At 38.9% G+C, this 19,496-nt stretch overlaps 1 protein-coding gene across 1 annotated transcript in view; it reads left to right on the top strand.

The window, feature by feature from the left end:
- The window catches only part of LOC140235947 (potassium voltage-gated channel protein Shaw-like), a 42,958-nt gene extending 23,692 nt beyond the window's left edge, over nucleotides 1–19,266 (top strand). The window contains exons 2-4 of the mRNA XM_072315940.1: nucleotides 830–1,718; nucleotides 8,047–8,307; nucleotides 19,201–19,266. Of these exons, the coding sequence (XP_072172041.1) occupies nucleotides 830–1,718; nucleotides 8,047–8,307; nucleotides 19,201–19,229 (1,179 nt within the window). The 3' untranslated portion in view covers nucleotides 19,230–19,266. The remainder of the gene's footprint in view (nucleotides 1–829; nucleotides 1,719–8,046; nucleotides 8,308–19,200) is intronic.
- The last annotated feature ends 230 nt before the right edge of the window (nucleotides 19,267–19,496 follow it).

The following is a 19,496-nucleotide window of genomic DNA, read 5'->3' as shown; positions in this document are numbered from 1 at the left end:
TATCATGTTTAGTTGACTAAATGCATGAAATATCATCAATATTGATACCCTCGCCTAAAAGAGAGTATGAAAAAAATGAAGGCAACCGAGCACTAGACAAAAGTGAAGACAAGTTTTGGTTCCATATCACAGGAAATCAAGGGTTGTAATTTTTTTGGTGGTTTCATCCTCGGACAGTGTGTTTTTATACCCACACTCTCTTGTGACCCGGATGTAAATCTGAAATGCCCGGATGGTGATGATGATGATATGATGATGATGATGATGATGATAATAATAATAATAGTAATACTACTACTACTACTACTACTACTACTACTAATAATAATAATAATGATAATAATAATAATAATAATAATAACAATAATAATAATAATAATAATAATAATAACAATAGGATTAATGGTATTAGGGCTGTGTAAAAGATGTCATTCTCGATGAGATTCTTCTAGGTACAAAAAAAAAGTGTTATTGTGGTGATGGTGGTAGTGGTCTTGCAATGTTAGTGATTGTGTTGTGTGATAATTGTCATTGAAGATGTCTGTACAATGAGTATCTATCGTCTCGATCAGTTAAGAAATTTCCAAGAGAAGTGCTGACACTCATCAGCTGACCTGCTGCCAAGAAACTTATGAAAATACATAACGTGCTTAAGACGAAAATGTTTCGAAGCCTTTATAAAAACAGAGATCAAACATATAAATCGGCTACGAGTACAATAATTATTAATAATTACAAATCATCGGTTCTGCTCTTGAAAGAAGATATGGTATGAAATAAATGAGATGGTAAAACTAATGGTTCCTTTCTTCTCTCACACTCACTCCAGCTGACCGCGACAATCTCTTTCACCTTCGTCATGCTTTCCATCATGTCTTTCTGTATGGAGACCGCTGAGCCCTTCATCGTCACTTCAAACACGACCATGGGGCAGATCAGCGAACCCGTTCTAACCCTCTTCGTCATCGAAGGCGTCTGCGTTGCCTTCTTCACCGTCGAGCTGGCTGTCCGATTTGCCTTCTGTCCGAACAAAACCAAATTCTTCCTCGAAGTCCTAAATCTGATTGACATTGTGGCGTGTATCCCGTTCTACGTGGACGCGGTGGTCAAGCTCGCCAAGACGCATCTCACGGGGACAGTCAACGAGTTCCTTGGCTTTCTCCGCATCGTCCGAATTTTCCGCATCTTCAAGCTGGCTCGCCATCTTAGCGGACTGCAGATCCTGATGCACACTCTCCGGGCTAGTGCCAAGGAGCTGGTCCTACTCATCGTGTTCCTTGGGCTTGGTGTTCTGGTGTCATCCAGTCTCGTGTACTACGCCGAACGCTGGGTAAATGCAGAAGACCAAAGAAACGATTTCCCCAATATTCCCATCGGCTTTTGGTGGGCGGTGGTAACCATGACAACCGTAGGGTATGGAGACCTCGTGCCTCGTACGTGGCTAGGGATGATAGTAGGAGCAGTGACTGCTATCATCGGTGTGCTGACCCTGGCCCTACCCGTACCAGTCATAGTCAATAACTTCGCCCTCTTCTACACGCACGCTCAGGCCAGAGCCAAACTCCCGAAGAAGAGGAAACGAGTGCTGGTAGGAGCGGCTGACGCCCTCAAGACTCAAGGAGCCAACATGTCCTCCAGCATCAGCGGCTACTCTACCCAGTCTACCACAGAGGAGGATGATACCAGTATCAGGAGTGATGACCTACCAGTCAAGACAGGTGGGTTTCTGGTCGCTCCTCTCCTCAGCTGCAGCAATGCTGGAGTTAAGCTCTGTGATGCTTTAACTTGAGAATATAACTCATAAGGTTTGTTCTCATGACGCTGAATGTAAATGAAGTAATTTTATTGACACATTTGTCCAACAAAGAAAAAAGTTTAAGAAATAATGAGACGAGTTTGGTGCCATTCAAGTAAAGCATTATAGGTTAACATGAAATTTTTGAGTATTGTTGACTACTCATTATCCTCTATAATCGAAGTTTCGGTGAATGCTAGACCATCCCTCACTTTACTGGACCCATCATGATTTCAGTGACTAAAATGACGCCGCATCAGCCATTGGCATGAGACAATCTGGATATTCCCTCTTAGTGGAGCGGCATAGCCGAACAATTGTGCATTTTGTGATAAAAGCACTAAAATTTCGTAGGCAGGTTGACAATCACGTTCAGATTAAATTTAGATATTGGGCCATCGCAAATAGCGCCCTCAACGTCCATGGCAGCCATTTTTCAAAATGGGTGCCATAAATGCCATGTTCTCGTAAAAATTTGCTAATTTTAGGAGATAAAAGTCAATAAGATTCCGGTTGCAAATGGGAAATTACATTCAAAATAAATCTAGATATCGGGCCATCGGAAATAGCGCCCTCAACGGCCATGGCAGCCATTTTTCAAAATGGCCGCTTAAATGTATTTTTTTTTCAAAATATTTGCTAACTTCAGGAGGGAAAGCCAGTAAGATTTTGCAAAGAAGTGGGAAATTACATTCAAAATGAATTGAAATATTTGGCCATTGATAATTGCGCCCTCAACGTCCATGACAGCCATTTTTCAAAATGGCTGTCTAATGTGCCACTTCTTCGATGATTTTGCAAATTTCAGAAGGGAAAAGTTAACCCGTTCCTTCCGCAATTCTCTGAGTGCCTTTAATGCCCCCAAACGAGATTCTTTTCGCCCGTCGACAGAGAGGCACACATGTTGGTAATCCAGCTGTGTGAAAGCAGTCAAGCGGTTCATTGTGTCCCCCTTTCTACGGTCAACTACATGTGCCCGTGAACAATGGAAATATCGATCGGGTGCGAGGTATGAATAGTGCGTGCGCTGATGAGCTCTCAGAATCTTTTGTTCTACACAAAACCAGGTACCTGAATGAGGTGACCAGGGTCAGCGAACCCGCATTTCTATTAAACTGATCTCAGCCTTGATCATTATGTACATGTTTGTACGAGTTTACAGCAGAACAAGCAAAAAACTAAATCAGGTAAAGGTACATAATACTGTAAAACCACCTTTTTTAAACAGCAGGGGAACAAATCCTGATAGAATAAACTCTGATCTTTTTATCAAACCCACTTTTCTGAGCATTTTAACACCAAGAAACATGAATTTAGGCCACTGAAGCAGGCACCCTTGTCTTCATTTTGGGAACCTGGTAAACCAGGTTCCCGTATATCAATTGCTCCCACGGGAACCTGGTAAACCAGGTTCCCGTAAGGAACAGGTGAATAAGATTTTGCCCATAAATGTTAATCACATTCAAAACAAATCTAGATATAGGGCCATCAGAAATTGCGCCCTCAACGGCCATGGTAACCATTTTTTTCAAAATGGCCGACATTCATGCCTTTTTTTAAAGGGAAAGCATTTTTTTCCCTTTCTTGCAAACAAGCGGGAAATTACATCCAAAATAAATCTAGATATTTGTGACCGTGCACCTCAAAACGAACATAAAGTCGCACACACTGATTTTGCGTGAGGACTGAAAATAAGTGAAATGGGTCAACCTACCCAAACTTGACTTTTTCATATTTTCTGAAAGAACGGGTCTTCTTTTACATTATGCTAAAATTTGGTATCATAAAACGGGCAGGAAAGTGTGTTTTTTTTAGCAATTTATCTCGACATTTTTGGTAGAATAATGTGATTAGGTGTGTCTTTAGAATCCCTTTTTCATTTCTGAAAAACCTTGTGCACACTCTTCACTTTCAACTTTAATAACTTTTGAAAGGATAGTACTACTGCTTTGAAAGTTGGCAGTAATTATGGACAGAATGTGTTAATGAGGCATGCTTAATTTCAATTTAAGCTGATAATCCCTTCATTGTTGTTACTCTGGTGGTTTACTTCCTGTTTTTTGTCCCATTCATCGCACAGCCAACACGGTTTGGTAAAGATTAAGCGCTTGAACAGACACTGTACTTCAGAGCCTCTTTTCTCAGTTCACACTTTTCCGGAGTTTGTGCTTTCTTTCCAATATTTAGATAGGTTAGGAGAGTCCATTTGATTTGAGTTATACATCATTTTAAAGCTTAAAGTCTGTTCTTTCAGAATATGGTCTTCACTTAAACTTCATGTCTGGCGACTTTTTGTTTGTTTTGAGGTGCAGGGTCACATTTGGCAATTGAAAATTGCACTCTCAATGGCTATGGCAGCCATTTTTTTTAATGGGCACTATAAGTGCCACCTTTTCATTAAAAGAATGCTAATTTCAAAAGGAAAAGTCAATGAAATTTTGGTTATAAATGGGAAATGACATTTAAAATAAATCTCGATATTAGGTCATCGGAAATTGTGCCCTCAGCGGTCATGACAGCCATTTTTCAAAATGACCACCATAAATGCTATATTTTGAAAAGATTTACTAAAATTAGAAGGGAAAGCCAAGGAGATTTTGCAAACTAGTGGGAAATTACATTCAAAAGTAAACGTATTGGGCCATTGCATATTGCCCCCTCAGTGGCCATTCCAGCCATTTTTCAAAATGCAGACGTCAATCAGAATTTCCATAAAGGTGGAAAATTACATTCAAACTTAGTTTGATAATAGGCCATCCAAAAGTGCACCCTCAACAGCCATAGCAGCCAAGCTTCAAAACAGCTGCCATGGATGCCCCCCCCCCTTATTTTTTGCAAAAAAATGCTGATGTCAGAAGGAAAAGTCAATAAGATTTGCAAACAGGTTGAAAATTATGCTCAAAAATAAATGTAAGTATAAGGTCTTCTTAGAAGGTGCCCTCAAGGGCCATGCTGACCGCCATGGATGTCTGCTTCTTTTTTTCTTTTCTTTTTTGAGGAAAGATTTGCTAATTTCAGAGAGAAAATCAATGAAATTTGTACATATGTTGAAAATCATATTCAAAAGAAAATGATATATGAGGTCATTACAAATGGCACCATGGCAGCCATTTTCAAAATGGCCACTATAGATGCTATTTCTTTCTTGAAAATATGAGAATGCCTGAGGAAGACAATACAATTTCTTTTGCAAATTGACAAAAGACATTCAAATAAATTCAAGTTTGAATTTGAATTTGAATTTGAAATGAAGATATTGAGCCACCATTTAAACTGAGCCACCATTTAAACATCGTCCCCAAACGGCTATGGCAGCTCTTCGAAAATGGCTTCCACTCACTTCTTTTTTTTTCTTTGCCTATTCCAGAAGGAGAAAGCAATAGAATACTGCTAAACGGCCATTATATCTAATGCAATCTGGTGTTCAAAGAAATTTACATTCAAAAAAGGTTTCATCGATGGGTTAGTTCTAAATTCATGTTTTCAGTTTAATTCTAATTGCAGTATTCCGCGTGTGACAGCTAACAGTATGGATATCAAAGATATGTGTTTTTGTGGAAGCATATCAAGTCAATTATTTTTTTTTTCGTAAAATGAAAGGCCATTTTTTCATATCTGGCTTAAGAATATTTAGGAAGTTACATTTTAGAATAGATACACGTCAGATAGTCCCATATATTCAATGGTATGGTGTTACTGTCAAAGTTAATACATGGCGCCATTATCCCTGGATATTCATATTACTCTTTTTCGGAAATTTTTCATGTTTGCCACCTAAAATATGCATTCATAATTGGTGAGATATAATCTCTAAGCATTTGCCTTGTTTATTTTAGTTGCTCCTCAAATGATTTCTTTAACACATATTTCAGATTATATAATGTCTCTGTGAGTATTCTACTGTCTTCTCCTTCTGAAGTTAAGCAAAGTTTCAAGACAAAAAAAAAAGAAGAAGAGTGTATTGTAGCCATTTTGACAAATAGCTGAAATAGCCATTGAGAACACAACTTATGATGGCTCAATGTCTAAAATTCTTTGTATGTGAAATTGTCAACTTGCGCAAAAAATGTTTATTGTCTTCTTCCGGCATTAGGACATTTTCATAAAAGAAAAATGGCGTGTATGACAGCCATTTTGGAAAATGGCTGTTATTACCGTTATTAGCAACTTTTTTCTTATTGAAAATTTGCGAGGGAACAATTTCTAGAGTTAATGCAATCTAGATATATTGTTTGATCTTAAACATGATTTTCAATTTATGTACACATTTGTTGACTTTTCTTTCTGAAATTACCATTTTTCAAAACAAAATGATTTTAACAATGGCAGCCATTTGGGAATACGGCGGCCATCGCCGTTGAGGGCAGTATTATATTTATTATTTATTTTTCAAACAAAATTTTCAAATTGTGTGCAAAATCTTATTGACTTTTCCTTTTGTGAAATCAGGAAATTAAAAATAATGGAATCCATGGTGGCAATTTTGAAAAATGGCTGTAATGGCCATTGAGGGCGCTATTTACAAAAATGAAATACATAGGCGCAAGATATATTTCTAACGAAATTTTTAAATTGAGGGCAAGACATTATTGAATTTTCCCTCTGGAATTAGTAAATTCAGAGAAAAAGGTGGTATTTATGGCAGCCAATTTTAAACATAGCTGGCATTGGCGTTGAGGGCGCAATTTGCGATGGCCTTACATCTAAATTTATTTTGAATGTTATTTCCCACTCGTTTGCAAAATCTTGTTGATTTTCCCTTCTGAAATTTTATTTTTTTTTGCAAAAAATTGCATTTATGGCAACCATTTTGAAAAAAAATGGCTGCCATGACCGTTATGGGACGCAATTTGCGATGGCCCAATATCTATATTTATTTTGAATGTTATTTCCCACTCGTTGCAAAATCTTATTGATTTTCCCTTCTGAAATTTGTAAAATTTTACAAAAACTGGCATTTATGGCGGCCATTTTGAAAAATCCCTGACACGGCCGTTGAGGGCGCAATTTGCAATGGCCCAATATCTGAATTTATTTTGAATGCTATTTCCGACACCTTTGCAAAATCTTATCGATTTTCCCTTCTAAAATTTGTAAATTTTTACGAAAAATGGCATTTATGGCGGAAATTTTGGAAAAAATGGCTGCTAATACCGTTGAGGGCGCAATTTACAATTGCCCAATATCTAAACTTATTTTGAATGTTATTTCCCACTCGTTTGCAAAATCTTACAAATTTTCCCTTCTGAAATTTTGAATTTTTTGCGAAAAATGGCATTTATGGCGGCCATTTTGAAAAATGGCTGTCATGGCCGTTGAGGGCGCAATTTGCGGTGGCCCAATATCTGAACTTATTTTGAATGTTATTTCCCACTCGTTTGCAGAATCTTATTGATTTTTCCCTTCTGAAATTTGTAAATTTTACGAAAAATGGCATTTATGGTGGCCATTTTGAAAAATGGCTGCCATGGCCGCTGAGGGCGCTATTTACGATGGCCCAATATCTGAATTTATTTCAAATGTCATTGTCAACATGTGTGCGAAATTTGGTGCTTTTATCATAAAATGCACAATTCCTCTAATTTTTCAAGCTATGCCGCTCCACTATCTCTATAGCATTGTCCTGAGTTAACAAACACGACCAGCCAATCAGATGTCTAGCAGGAAGATATGTCCAACTCCAAACCCAAATACCTAAAGCTAAGAAGTGTTCAAAAAATATATGTTGTAGGGAAATAAACAAAGACATTTTGGTCAGTTATGTAAAGACTTTATGTCCTATTATAGCAGAGGGGAACACGTGGTTCTCGTGTGATAATACCTTAATTGAAGAAATTAAAATTAAAAGGGATAGTATCAGGTGGAAACATCACATCTCGTGAAACTGATGTTAAGTCTTAAATAAAGGAAGCAGTCAATTTGCCATTATATCTATACTATACATCCAGACACCAATTCCCGCGATCCTAAGATAAAAACAGACGTTCAACAATTTAGTCATTTTGCCTGCTTTATTTACACATTTCCTCACCTAGTATTTCAAGATAGAAGTGAATTACTGTAAAACAAGGAAATTGTGTTAATCCTACTAGCGATCAGTTTAAACTGATTCCTGTTCATATTTCATCACATTTAGCAAACTCGTATCAAACAAAGCAAAATATATTCTGTACAGCATGAAACGTGTTACTGAAATGTTGAATTAATCTTTGAACTCTGCTCTCCCTCTCGCTTGTTTCTTGTTGCCATAGTATCAGGTTCCCTTCTATCCAGCGAGAAGAGAGAGACGCCAACGCACCTGTTCACCGCCGCCAGCGCCCGCGGAGAAAAGACCAACATCAGCGTTACTTTCACGGACGAGGCTGCAGAGACATTTAGCCCTAAGAGATGCAAGTCGCCGGCTTCTTCCCCGACTGCTACCGCTGGAGAGACGGAAGGCAGCAAACCTCGGAGGATGGTGAAGAGAATGAGTCTTGTCCCTCAGATGAGACGAGAGAGCTTCGCCCCAAATGGTAAGAAAATCTGAGTGCTGTTCGTTATTCCGAAGGTTCGCTATTCCGAAGGTTCGTTATTCCGAAGGTTCGTTAATCCGGAACACACAAATTCCGTAAGGTTCGTTTATCCGAAAATGGAAAAGGGTTCGTTAATCCGAACATTTGCGGCGTTATTCCGAAGGTTCGTTATTCCGGAGATTCATTAATCCGAAAATGAAATTCGGATTAACGAACCTTCGGAATAACGAATCTTCGGACTAAAAGGCCTTCGGAATAACGAACTTTCGGAATAACGAGCTGTTAACCGAAAATCTATCAGCAGCAATAAATAACAACTGCCATGGCTGTGATGATAGGTGATAATTAACATCAATCAAAGGACGATGACACTTGTTATTTCATGCCTATCAACTATGAAACAAGGAACACACTTAAATGAAACTAATTGTCTACACCAGTTGTCTGCCGGTTCATGCTTGTTTAATCCTTGCCTCCCGTGCATGCCAGAGTGTCCGAATCTTACATACATCGAACATCTATACACATGTGTTGCTTTCAAACACTAGATGGCGTAACTATTATAACATTACAAATGAACACATACAACACCCTTCCTTCTTTAATGAAACAAATCAACTTAATAAAATTAACAAAATTAATAAAATATACTTATACCAAAAAAAAAAAATCAAATCATATAAGCATATATCAACATCATTATTTCCACTTAACCAATTTCTTCATAATCTTGAAGCCTACATAATATGGCAGTTTGTTGTTGTTGTTTTTTTTTTCAACTTTTCCAACTACCAAATGTTTCCTTTTTGTTCACTCTGCTTCCTCACACATAATATCCATTTACTCTGTCAAATTCTCTATAAAAATTTGACCACACAATCTAGCATTGTAACATGTGTTGTAATGACATTGTGTGTTAGTAACATTCCACATGCATTAACATACTTAATGCATCCTGGTGTGTGCTATACTTGGGTATTGTGTCATTGTATCGATATAACAAATAACATACTCGTTCAACATTGGGGTATTATGAAACTGAGAAGCCGTATCATGAAACTGAGAAGCCGTAACATAAACATGTATCACAAATTCTGTAACTATCACCATTCAAACCATATTTGCTTGAACCATTTTTTTTTTTAGAACATCATATAAACCAACAAATAAATCCCTTGACATCTAAAAATAAAAGTGTATAATTATCATAAGAATCTTCACTTGTACATAAGAAAATCTTTCATGTACGATGGCGGTCGTCGAAGCCGCGAACTACGTCGAATTGGTTGTGGAGGTGCTCTAGCACAATTATCTGTGCCTCTCGCTTCGCGACTTGGAATTGCTTCGCGATTCACGTTTCCCGAAGCTCTCGCTTCGCGATTTGCGTCTGTTTCGCTATTGAAGTTTCCTGCATCTCTACTTGGAAGCTGCATCCCAGAACTCCCGCTACTCTGCGCACCATCGCGATTGATGCGTATATCAGGAAACAGCTCTGCTTTGTGGTTGAAGACTTCACTCGTTTTGCGGAGATGTTTTCGATTTCTGCAATACTGTTGCCCGTGTTCTGTTCTGACGGTGTATGATCGAACGTCTGCTTGTTCCAACACTTGAGCTTTAATCCAGCGCTTATCGTGGGCGTTTGGATTTGGCTTCATACGCACTACATCCCCTTTACTCAAAGTAGGCAGATTTCGTGTTCCTCTGTCATACCAGCACTTCTGCTTTTGTTGCTTCTGCGTTTTGTTCGCGACCACATTCTCCACAGTCTGCGGTTTTAACAGGTTTGTAGACGTTGGAACTAGGGTACGCGTGCGACGTCCAAACAGCCGTTGAGCTGGCGAGCTATGAAGTCCTGCTGTAGGTGTATTGCGCCAATTGAGAAGTGCTAGCTGGAAATCGCCTTTCTCTGCACTCGTTTTGCGTAACAGGTTTTTCGCGATTTTGACGGCACTTTCCGCTTTACCGTTGCTTCTCGCGTACCTAGGTGAGCTGGTCTTGTGTGTTATCTCATAGTCTTTCATGAAATTCGCGAAATCCTGCGAGTTGAATGGAGGACCGTTGTCTGATATGATGCAATCAGGGATGCCATGCCCTGCGAACATTCGCTTGAGTCTGACAAGGATGGCGTGTGCGGTTTTGCTTTGAGGGAGCGGTTCCACCTCAAAATAGTCGGAGTAGAAATCAACAACGCAAAGGAAATCCTTTCCATCAAACTCAAAAAGGTCAATTCCCAGTTTTTGCCATGGGCGCGACGGAAGTTCATGACTATGAAGTGGTTCATCCCTCTGCTCTGGCGAAAACATCTGGCATACCTCGCAATGCGAAAGATAGTCGCGAATGTCTGTTGTCATATTCGGCCAGTATACACATTCACGCGCTCTGTTCAGAGTCGATTGTAGCCCCGTGTGGGCACAGTGTAACCGTTCTCTGATGCGTGCCCGCGCTTTCGTGGGAATAACACACCGCTGTCCACGAAAAATGAGTCCATCCTCAAAGGCCAACTCATCGCGAATACAGAAATATGGCTCAGTCCCACGCGGTAGACTATGCTTGTCTTCAGGCCATCCTGACTGTATTAGTCCCTTTACCGATTGCAAGACATCATCTTGCATGGTCTCTCGTTTGATTATGTCCAGCGTTTGCTGCGATATGGATACAAGTCCATCTACCATGTGTACACACTCTGCTTCTTTCTCGGCTAACGACTGATCAGTGTTCGGCAAATACGCACGAGACAATGTGTCCGCAAGATGCATTTCTCGTCCGGGTTTGTAGAAAATTTCTACATCATACTCCTGAAGACGAAGCAGTAGGCGTTGCAGTCTTTTAGGTGCGGATGCGAGCGGTTTCCTTGTGATTGACACCAATGGCTTATGATCGGTCCAGAGGATGACTTTGCGACCATACACATACTGGTGGTTTCGCTCCAGTCCGAAAACCTGTGCAAGGAGTTCCTTTTCTATCTGTGAATAGCGCGTTTCTGCATCTGTCAGCGCTCGGCTACTGTAAGTCACTGGCCTGCCGTTCTGCAACAAGACAAACCCAAGGCCTTTGTCCGAAGCATCACCTTGACCCTCTAGTGCAATTTTCTCATTGAAGTATGCTAACACGGGCGCAGAAGTGATCAACTTCTTTACTTCAGAGAACGCATTTGATTGTACCTCTCCCCAAGACCACGGGGTATCTTTATGTGTGAGTCTACGCAATGGTTCAATGGTCGCTGACAAGGCCGGCAGGAACTTGGCTAGATATTGAACCATACCAACGAATCTTTGGACACCAGGTACATCTTCCGGTTCGCGCATCTCGAGTAATGCGGCAACTTTGTCTGGGTCCGGACAAACACCCTCACGCGTTAAGCGATGTCCAATGAACGAGACTTCCTCGCACTTGTACTCAAACTTCTGAGGATTCAACTTGATGTTTTGCTGCTGACAACGCTCAAGGAATCGCTTCATGTTACGCTCATGATCAAGACATGCTTCCTGAAGACTGTCGCCTTGTCCAGTGATCAGAATGTCATCGGCTATGACGATGACACCTTGCAGACCTTCGAGACATTGGTCAAGGCGCATTTGGAACAACTCTGGGGATGGCGAGAGACCGAAGGGAAGACGACGATAGCGATATCGTCCCCACGGAGTCTGGAAGGTTGTCAATGCTGCTGACCCGTCATCAAGCGAACACTGGAGAAACCCTTCTTTGAGATCCGCTTTACTGAACACTTTCACATTTGTGAGCTGAGGTAACACATCCTCAATGCATGGTAGGGGATAATGCTCACGCTTCAAGGCTTTATTGAGGTGCATTGGGTCTATACACACTCTGATCTTTCCATTTGGCTTCTTAACTACAACCAGACTAGACACCCAGTCACTTGGACCTTCAACTTTTTCTATGATCCCCAACTTGTCCAACCTGTCTAACTCTGCCTTAAGCAATGGTTTGACTGCTAATGGGACTTTTCGTGGAGGCATAACAACTGGTTTGGCCTCTGGGTCCACAGTGAGATGTACCTTCCTTGGCATACTACCAAGGCCAGAAAAAAACATCTTTGTACTCTTCCACAATGTTTTCAAATTTGTCTGCTTGTACCTGTTGAATATTCTCATACCTCACTTCAATCAGCTTCATTTGCTGTGCTGTACTAGATCCCAACAATGGCCTGATAGTGTCACTGTCTATCACTACAAAGGGGACTAAATATTTCCTACCATTCTTCGCATTCCTTAAGTGCAGCTTACACTTTCCTAAGATAGGCATTGTATCCTTGTTGTACATGGTAAGAACTTGCTTGCTTTCTTCAACGACTGTATCCATGGGAACATGCTTCCTAGGGATCACATTACAAGTTGCTCCCGAATCAACTTGCATAGCAACAGTTTCCTTGTTATCAACAACCATAGTAACCATTATCTTTTTGGCATACTTTGAATCTGAAATCTGATTGACTTCATCACTCAATGTAACTACAAGACAGTCTTCCTCAGACTGATCATCCTGGTCACCACCATAATCGAGATCATGAACTTGTGTAGTACCCTGTTTACACACACTGGCAAAATGGTTCAACTTTTTACATTTGTTACATCGTTTGCCCCAAGCAGGGCATTGATTCTTATCTCTAGCATGTTTCTGACCACAGTAATAACAATCAATCACATTTGGTCGCACTTGTGTTCCACCCCGAAACCTGCCCGAGTTCTGCAGTCTTTGTGGTTTACGACCACGGTTAGGCTGAGGATACTTGTGTACTGAATATGCAACGGGATCATTTACGGCCTGCATTACATCACCTTGTAACTTTGAGGATTCGTGGGCTTTACAAATATCGAAACATGTGCTCAACGTCAGATTCGGTTCTTGTAACAACCGTTTCCTCACATTTTCATCCGAAACACCTACTACTAGTCTGTCACGAATCAACTCGTCTGTGAGATTACCAAATTCACAGGTGCTTGCTACTGATCTGAGTCGGATATAGAAATTCTCAACAGATTCTTGACTATCTTGTGAGCACTGGTTAAACTTGTACCTTTCATATGTAAGGTTTGTTTTTCCCAAACAATGGGCATCCCACAGTTCAATGATACGAGCAAAATTTTGCCTTTCCCCCTCATTCCGAAAGGGTAAACCATTGTGCACCTGTAGAGCATCAGCTCCAATTGCCATAATAAAATGTGCAACACGAGCTTTGTCTGACTCATGCTCTAGCTCTGTTACAATTTCATAACTATCCCACATTTGTTTAAATATGGTCCAGTTTTTCTTGAGATCTCCTTGCAAGGAGAGTGGTCTGGGCAATTGCACATTTGCCCTCGTTCCACCTGACCTATGTCGGCTACTTGTGCTAGATCTACAAGGTACTTGGGTTAACCGGTGCGGCATTATCATCTGCATGACCTTGGACTGTATTGTCACTTGCATGTGCACTACTGGTAGCCATGACGACTGTAAAACGTATACTACCTGTACCTGTGACTTAATTGAATACATGCATTAACTGCACTACTGTCTGAACCTCAATCAGGGCAACAAACATTGACCTTTGGCTTGTATGACTGACATGCATACGGTTAGGGACAGAAGGGATAATGTAACCAATGCGTACATAAACACAGTCCTACACAGCACAGCTACCACAGTCCACACACAGATACTCGTGAGAGAGAGCCTTAGAAAATTATATACCGTACAGCAATACATTGTACGTGTACAGCCGTGCTCAAGTCAAACTTCACACTGTCCTAGTTTCGTTACTTCCTTTGAATTTTGACGGAGAATTCAGTAACAGAGATCAAATAGGGCATTGCACAAGTACAGACACTGACACTGCATATCGAGCGTTCATTACAGTGAGTGTCCTGCCGCTCACCAACCGAGTCGCAATAATACACAAACTACCATGCCAGATCCTTACCTCCGCGTACACGACCATATTAGTGCACGGGAATCAATGTCGACGGGGCCGTCAACGCCGACAGGCACACAAACTCACAGTTAAACAATTACAAACCTACTTTTCAAGACAATTCTTTGTTTTGACTCCTGACACCATGTTATTTCATGCCTATCAACTATGAAACAAGGAACACACTGTCTTAAATGAAACTAATTGTCTACACCAGTTGTCTGCCGGTTCATGCTTGTTTAATCCTTGCCTCCCGTGCATGCCAGAGTGTCCGAATCTTACATACATCGAACATCTATACACATGTGTTGCTTTCAAACACTAGATGGCGTAACTATTATAACATTACAAATGAACACATACAACAACACTTTTGGTTGAAATGGGGCTTCAGGTTTCCAAAACTGTTGAGTTAACGAGAAACCTCTTTATATATGAAAGAGCGTACAATTCTAACAGGAATTCAAAGTTGATTTCATGAAAATTATTTTTGAAATGACTGAGATATCCAAAAACAGATGGGACCCGCCTTTTATCAAGACCACTTTGTTTTACATTGTTGTTTGATATCCCTGCCATTTAAAACCGATTTTCGTCAAATAAATTTTGAATTCCTATTATGATTGTATTCTCTTTAAAGGTCCTGTTTACCTTTGGGAACAGTGATTTTAAAATTTTCAAGATATAACATTTAATGCATAAGTGTAGGTCTGTTGTACCACAAAACATCCTTTCACATAAAATTTTCGATATAAAGCCCAATATAAGGAGATATCTGCATTTTTTCTCAATAAACCGTACCTGCAGACAGTTTAGTCTGGAAACATTTTTATTATAACTATTGTTCACATTTTGCATATTTAACGATACTTAACATCGATTTTACCGATTCAAATTTTAACAGTGGTTGTTTCTATCCCTAACTCACATTTTTAAACTATTTCAAAGCACTAATGCTGGGTTTTTGTTTCATCTGCAAAAGGTAAATTATGCCTTTAATATAATTACAAGTGGCCTCCAATCATCTCACAAAAGGATAAAATCTCAACCCATCTCAACCAAAACAATTCCATCCCTTTAAAGTTAGACATAACATGGTGACAGTGATAACAGTGATGATTGACGACAATAGTGAAATCAACTGACGGTGACGTTCAGAATAATCATAAAATAGTGGTCGGTGATACCGATGATTATTTGTGACAATGACATTACAATCATAGGACTGGTGAACCTGCTGTGACGATTTAAAAAGAAATCGTATTAATATTTGAAATGATGATGGTATTGTGATAATCTTAATGAAGACTGCTTCCCAATGAATGGTAAAAAGACGAAGTGACGAAAAAATACAGCAGACAACCCAACAAACATGAAAATCCTATATGATATGGATATAATGTTGAAGTCTAAATGACTTGCATGTCCATCCGTCCTATCACGCACATTTACGATCTCAATGTATACTCAACAACAACAACCAAAAAAAAAAAAAAAAGAAAGTAAACGCTTTTTCAAGTTTAGATTTCTCATAGAATATTTGACTGGAAGCTAATATATTATATACCATATTGAAGGTAATTTGATTGGCTATCAACCTGGCAGGTCAACAACAACAACAACAGCAAAAAAAAAGAAAGAAAACTTAACGCATGAGTGAACACCATTGTTTTTCTCTTTCAGGGCACAAAAGTAAAAATTGCAAAACTGAACAAGTTGTCATTCATGCGTATTTGCTCTTCCATAGAACAATAAGAACAAACAAATTTCATACGAACAGAAAAATGAATTTAGTTGCAAAAACAAACCTTTGATCTCTTTGATATCTTTAAAGCCTAAAAGACCAATGAAGGCTAAAAATAATGGAGGAAAATAAAGCATCTTATGTCAAATCTAAATTCAAATGAGTTAAGAGAAGAAGTAATGATTAACAAAAATGGTACAAATTTGAGCTTTTTTTTTCAAATTAGAAAATTGTAAATAATGTGTGGTTTTTGAAATTGTCACATGGATTTTAAATCACTAGTTTAAAAAATAAAAAAAGAAATTCTTTTCATTTAACCATCTTTATGCTTTTTATTCCCTATGTCATTTGAAGTTTGACTTGACGGAAAATTCTTATTTTCCCCTTTAGTTTCCCACTTTGTTTTTCTTAGAGGTAATAAAGACATAAAGATAACAAAAACTTATTTTTCCTATTTCATTCATATCTCTCATTGTGTTAAACTGGTATTTTGTTGTCAATGTTATCGTGAAGGGCATTTGCAAATGAAAGAGAACATAATCAATTTTTGCCATTTTTAATTTTGTGCCTTGGAGGACAAAAACGAATGTGCTCACATTCGTAAAGTTTTCTTTTTAATTAACCTATGAGCTTGATAGTCAATCGAATTACCTTTAATATGGTATATAATACATTGACTTTCATAAAAATCCTCTATGAAATATATGACCTCGAAAAAGTGTTTACTTTCTTTCTTTTTTTTTTTGCTGAGTTGTATATTGCACCATGCTCGTATTAAATATAATTTATGCATTTTAATCAACGTAAACAACACTTCAGGTCTGTTGTTAACTGTTTAGGTAGAAAAAAGAATATGTGGTATTTCGCTCTTAATTCCCAGTCACGTGTTCCAATTGTTGTTCATGATTGTGTTACAGTCTTTGAAACATTCCTTCAGGCATCATATTCTTTGAGTTTCTTGTTCGCTTGTTTGTCTGTTTATTCTTTCCGCATTCACATGAATTATACAACACATTAATACATAATGATTGTATAGTATGAAGAGACGTCGAAGGATCGGTTACAGCTCGTTATTCCGAAGGTTCGTTATTCCGAAGGCTCTTCAGTCCGAAGATTCGTTATTCCGAAGGTTCCTTATTCCGAATTTCATTTTCGGATTAACAAATCTTCGGAATAACGAACCTTCGGAATAAAGCCACAAATGTTCGGATAAACGAACCCTTTTCATTTTCGGATTAACGAATCTCTAGTTATAGGGAATTTGTGTGTTTCGGATTAACGAACATTCGGAATAACGAACCTTCGGAAAAGCGAACTTTCGGAATAGCGAACCTTCGGAATAACGAACAGCACCTGAAGGATCGCCCAGTCAGCCGTATTGACAAAGTGCAGCTGTTCTACCCCGGGGTCATCCTCCAACCTTTACCGAGCATAGTAATATAATTATTATACAACATAACAAATTACTCAGAATGAAGACATTTACACATATTATTAATACAAGATATTTGATTTACGGTACCAATTACATAAAAAGGCTTTAACTGCAGTGATTTCTTGTACTATGAAAATCGGTTCATCAGTAAACAAGGATATAGGACACATTTTGCCTCGGTATAAACACTGTCGTTTATATGTTTGATTCTCTATGAAAGATGTTACCCAGCCATAATATATTGTTGAGAAATTCATAAAATAATCAAGTCAATTGAATCTCAATTCTTCTGCCCTAGGTCGGACGAGGGCGATCCAAAATGGACGTCGACGACCAAAGATGCCTTCTATGCCGGAAGTAGAATCATAGGTGATCAGGAAGTATATCAAGTTGTGGATGACCCATCGTGAGGCTGGTGGAGAATATAATTATCAAACCATGAAGTCTTGAGAGTGGGCGTGTCCTTTCGAATTTCGATATGACTCACTCCGCATTATACACGTCATAGGGCTAATCAGGGAGTGGCCACCTCCCTGGGCTAATGAACTTTTACCTTGAGTTTGACTTCCTTTTTGAACCCTCATGATGTAAAAGTTCATTGAGCTCCAGAGATGATGTTTCTTTGATGAGGAATCCTTACAATACATTATTGCTGTCGTCATGACAACAGACATCTGAAGCAGTTGACGGATCCCAATTTTTTGAGTTGTGTTTGATATAGGATGAAAGTTCGGGGGGAAAAAAATGACTTTTTGATTCCGGATATGGCATCATTACTGCGTCCAAGATTTGGCGTTTCGCAGACATCTTACGGAACGTATTCTTCAGATGAATGAAGCAAAACGCAGGACTGGTGGAAAGAAGAGTAATAGGTAGTGTGTGTGTGTGTGTGTGTGTAAGGCCTCGGCTAGGGAAGACTTCTTGAGGGCAACACGGACAACGATAGTTTTGTGACGTAACAAAAGAATACAATCCAACACGTCCGCCACCACGCTGCGCACACAAGAATTATTCCAAAACTCTGCTACGAGAATCTGTCTCGATGAGCCTGTCAGAGTGATCGAATAAATGACGTACTCTTACAAAGGAGACGTGTCATACCGCCTTGCTATTATTTAAGGATCTTGACTTCAAAAACAGCTTATTATAGCAATGTATTTTATGCTCCTTGAAAAAAAAAAATGGAAGTTGTCTGTTTTTATGCAAGTTTCAGTGTGTTCGCCTTCAAAGACAGACAAAAACCACAGCATCTGATATTGGTGTGGATATAGTTCATGACTCGATACTACTCAGACGAGTTGCCTGAAATCAATGCAAAACGGTGTACATATTATGTAGGTGGTATACAAATATACTGGTAATGTTTTCATTAATGTCGGTAATGTCTTCATTAGTCATTATGTCATTCACCTTTATTGAAGCAAGTCATATAGGTGTGACGTTCTCAAACCATGTTGAATGTCTTAAGAATCAGGAGACTTAAGAAACCACTTTCAATTTTGAGTAGATCTATTTTTCTATTCTCTGTGTCTTTAAAATTATGATCTATTTGTTGTTCCCCTAAAAAGGGCACAGTTTCGCGGAATATATCAATTTGTGATAAAAACAAAGAAGCAAATAAACAACCAGAAATAAGACATTGTTAGTGCCTATCTAAATTCTTCTGTAGTATCTATCACCTTCGTACCAAGTGCAAGTGCTAAATAAACCAACCTTTTATGCGGTATAATGTAAACCTAATAGATTAAAAGACATTTTATTTCTGATTAGCATTAATATACAATTCTTGAAATTGTTTATCAGTTTTCTCAAGATCAGGCATGGAGGAATGAATATTCAGCAGCCAATCCCGAAGCATGAATCTTTGTATCTCGTCATATCTGGGCCCTAAACGAGTCATCAAACAACAGACCGCTTAAACGAAACTTTCCTCGTGGATTACCATTCTTAAATCATGTAAATTATAGTTACAGAACTTACAGATCATTGCTACAAACTAAGGTAGACGCTACATTTTATGTTTAATTGAAAAATATTCTTATTTCGTTTAATAGTTACTGTTTAGTAAAGTGGGACCTATGATAACGTGCGTCAAAATT

The sequence above is a fragment of the Diadema setosum genome, chromosome 12 (assembly GCF_964275005.1).
Source record: "Diadema setosum chromosome 12, eeDiaSeto1, whole genome shotgun sequence".
Classification (NCBI taxonomy): domain Eukaryota; kingdom Metazoa; phylum Echinodermata; class Echinoidea; order Diadematoida; family Diadematidae; genus Diadema; species Diadema setosum.
This window is presented reverse-complemented; position numbering and strand designations above follow the sequence as displayed.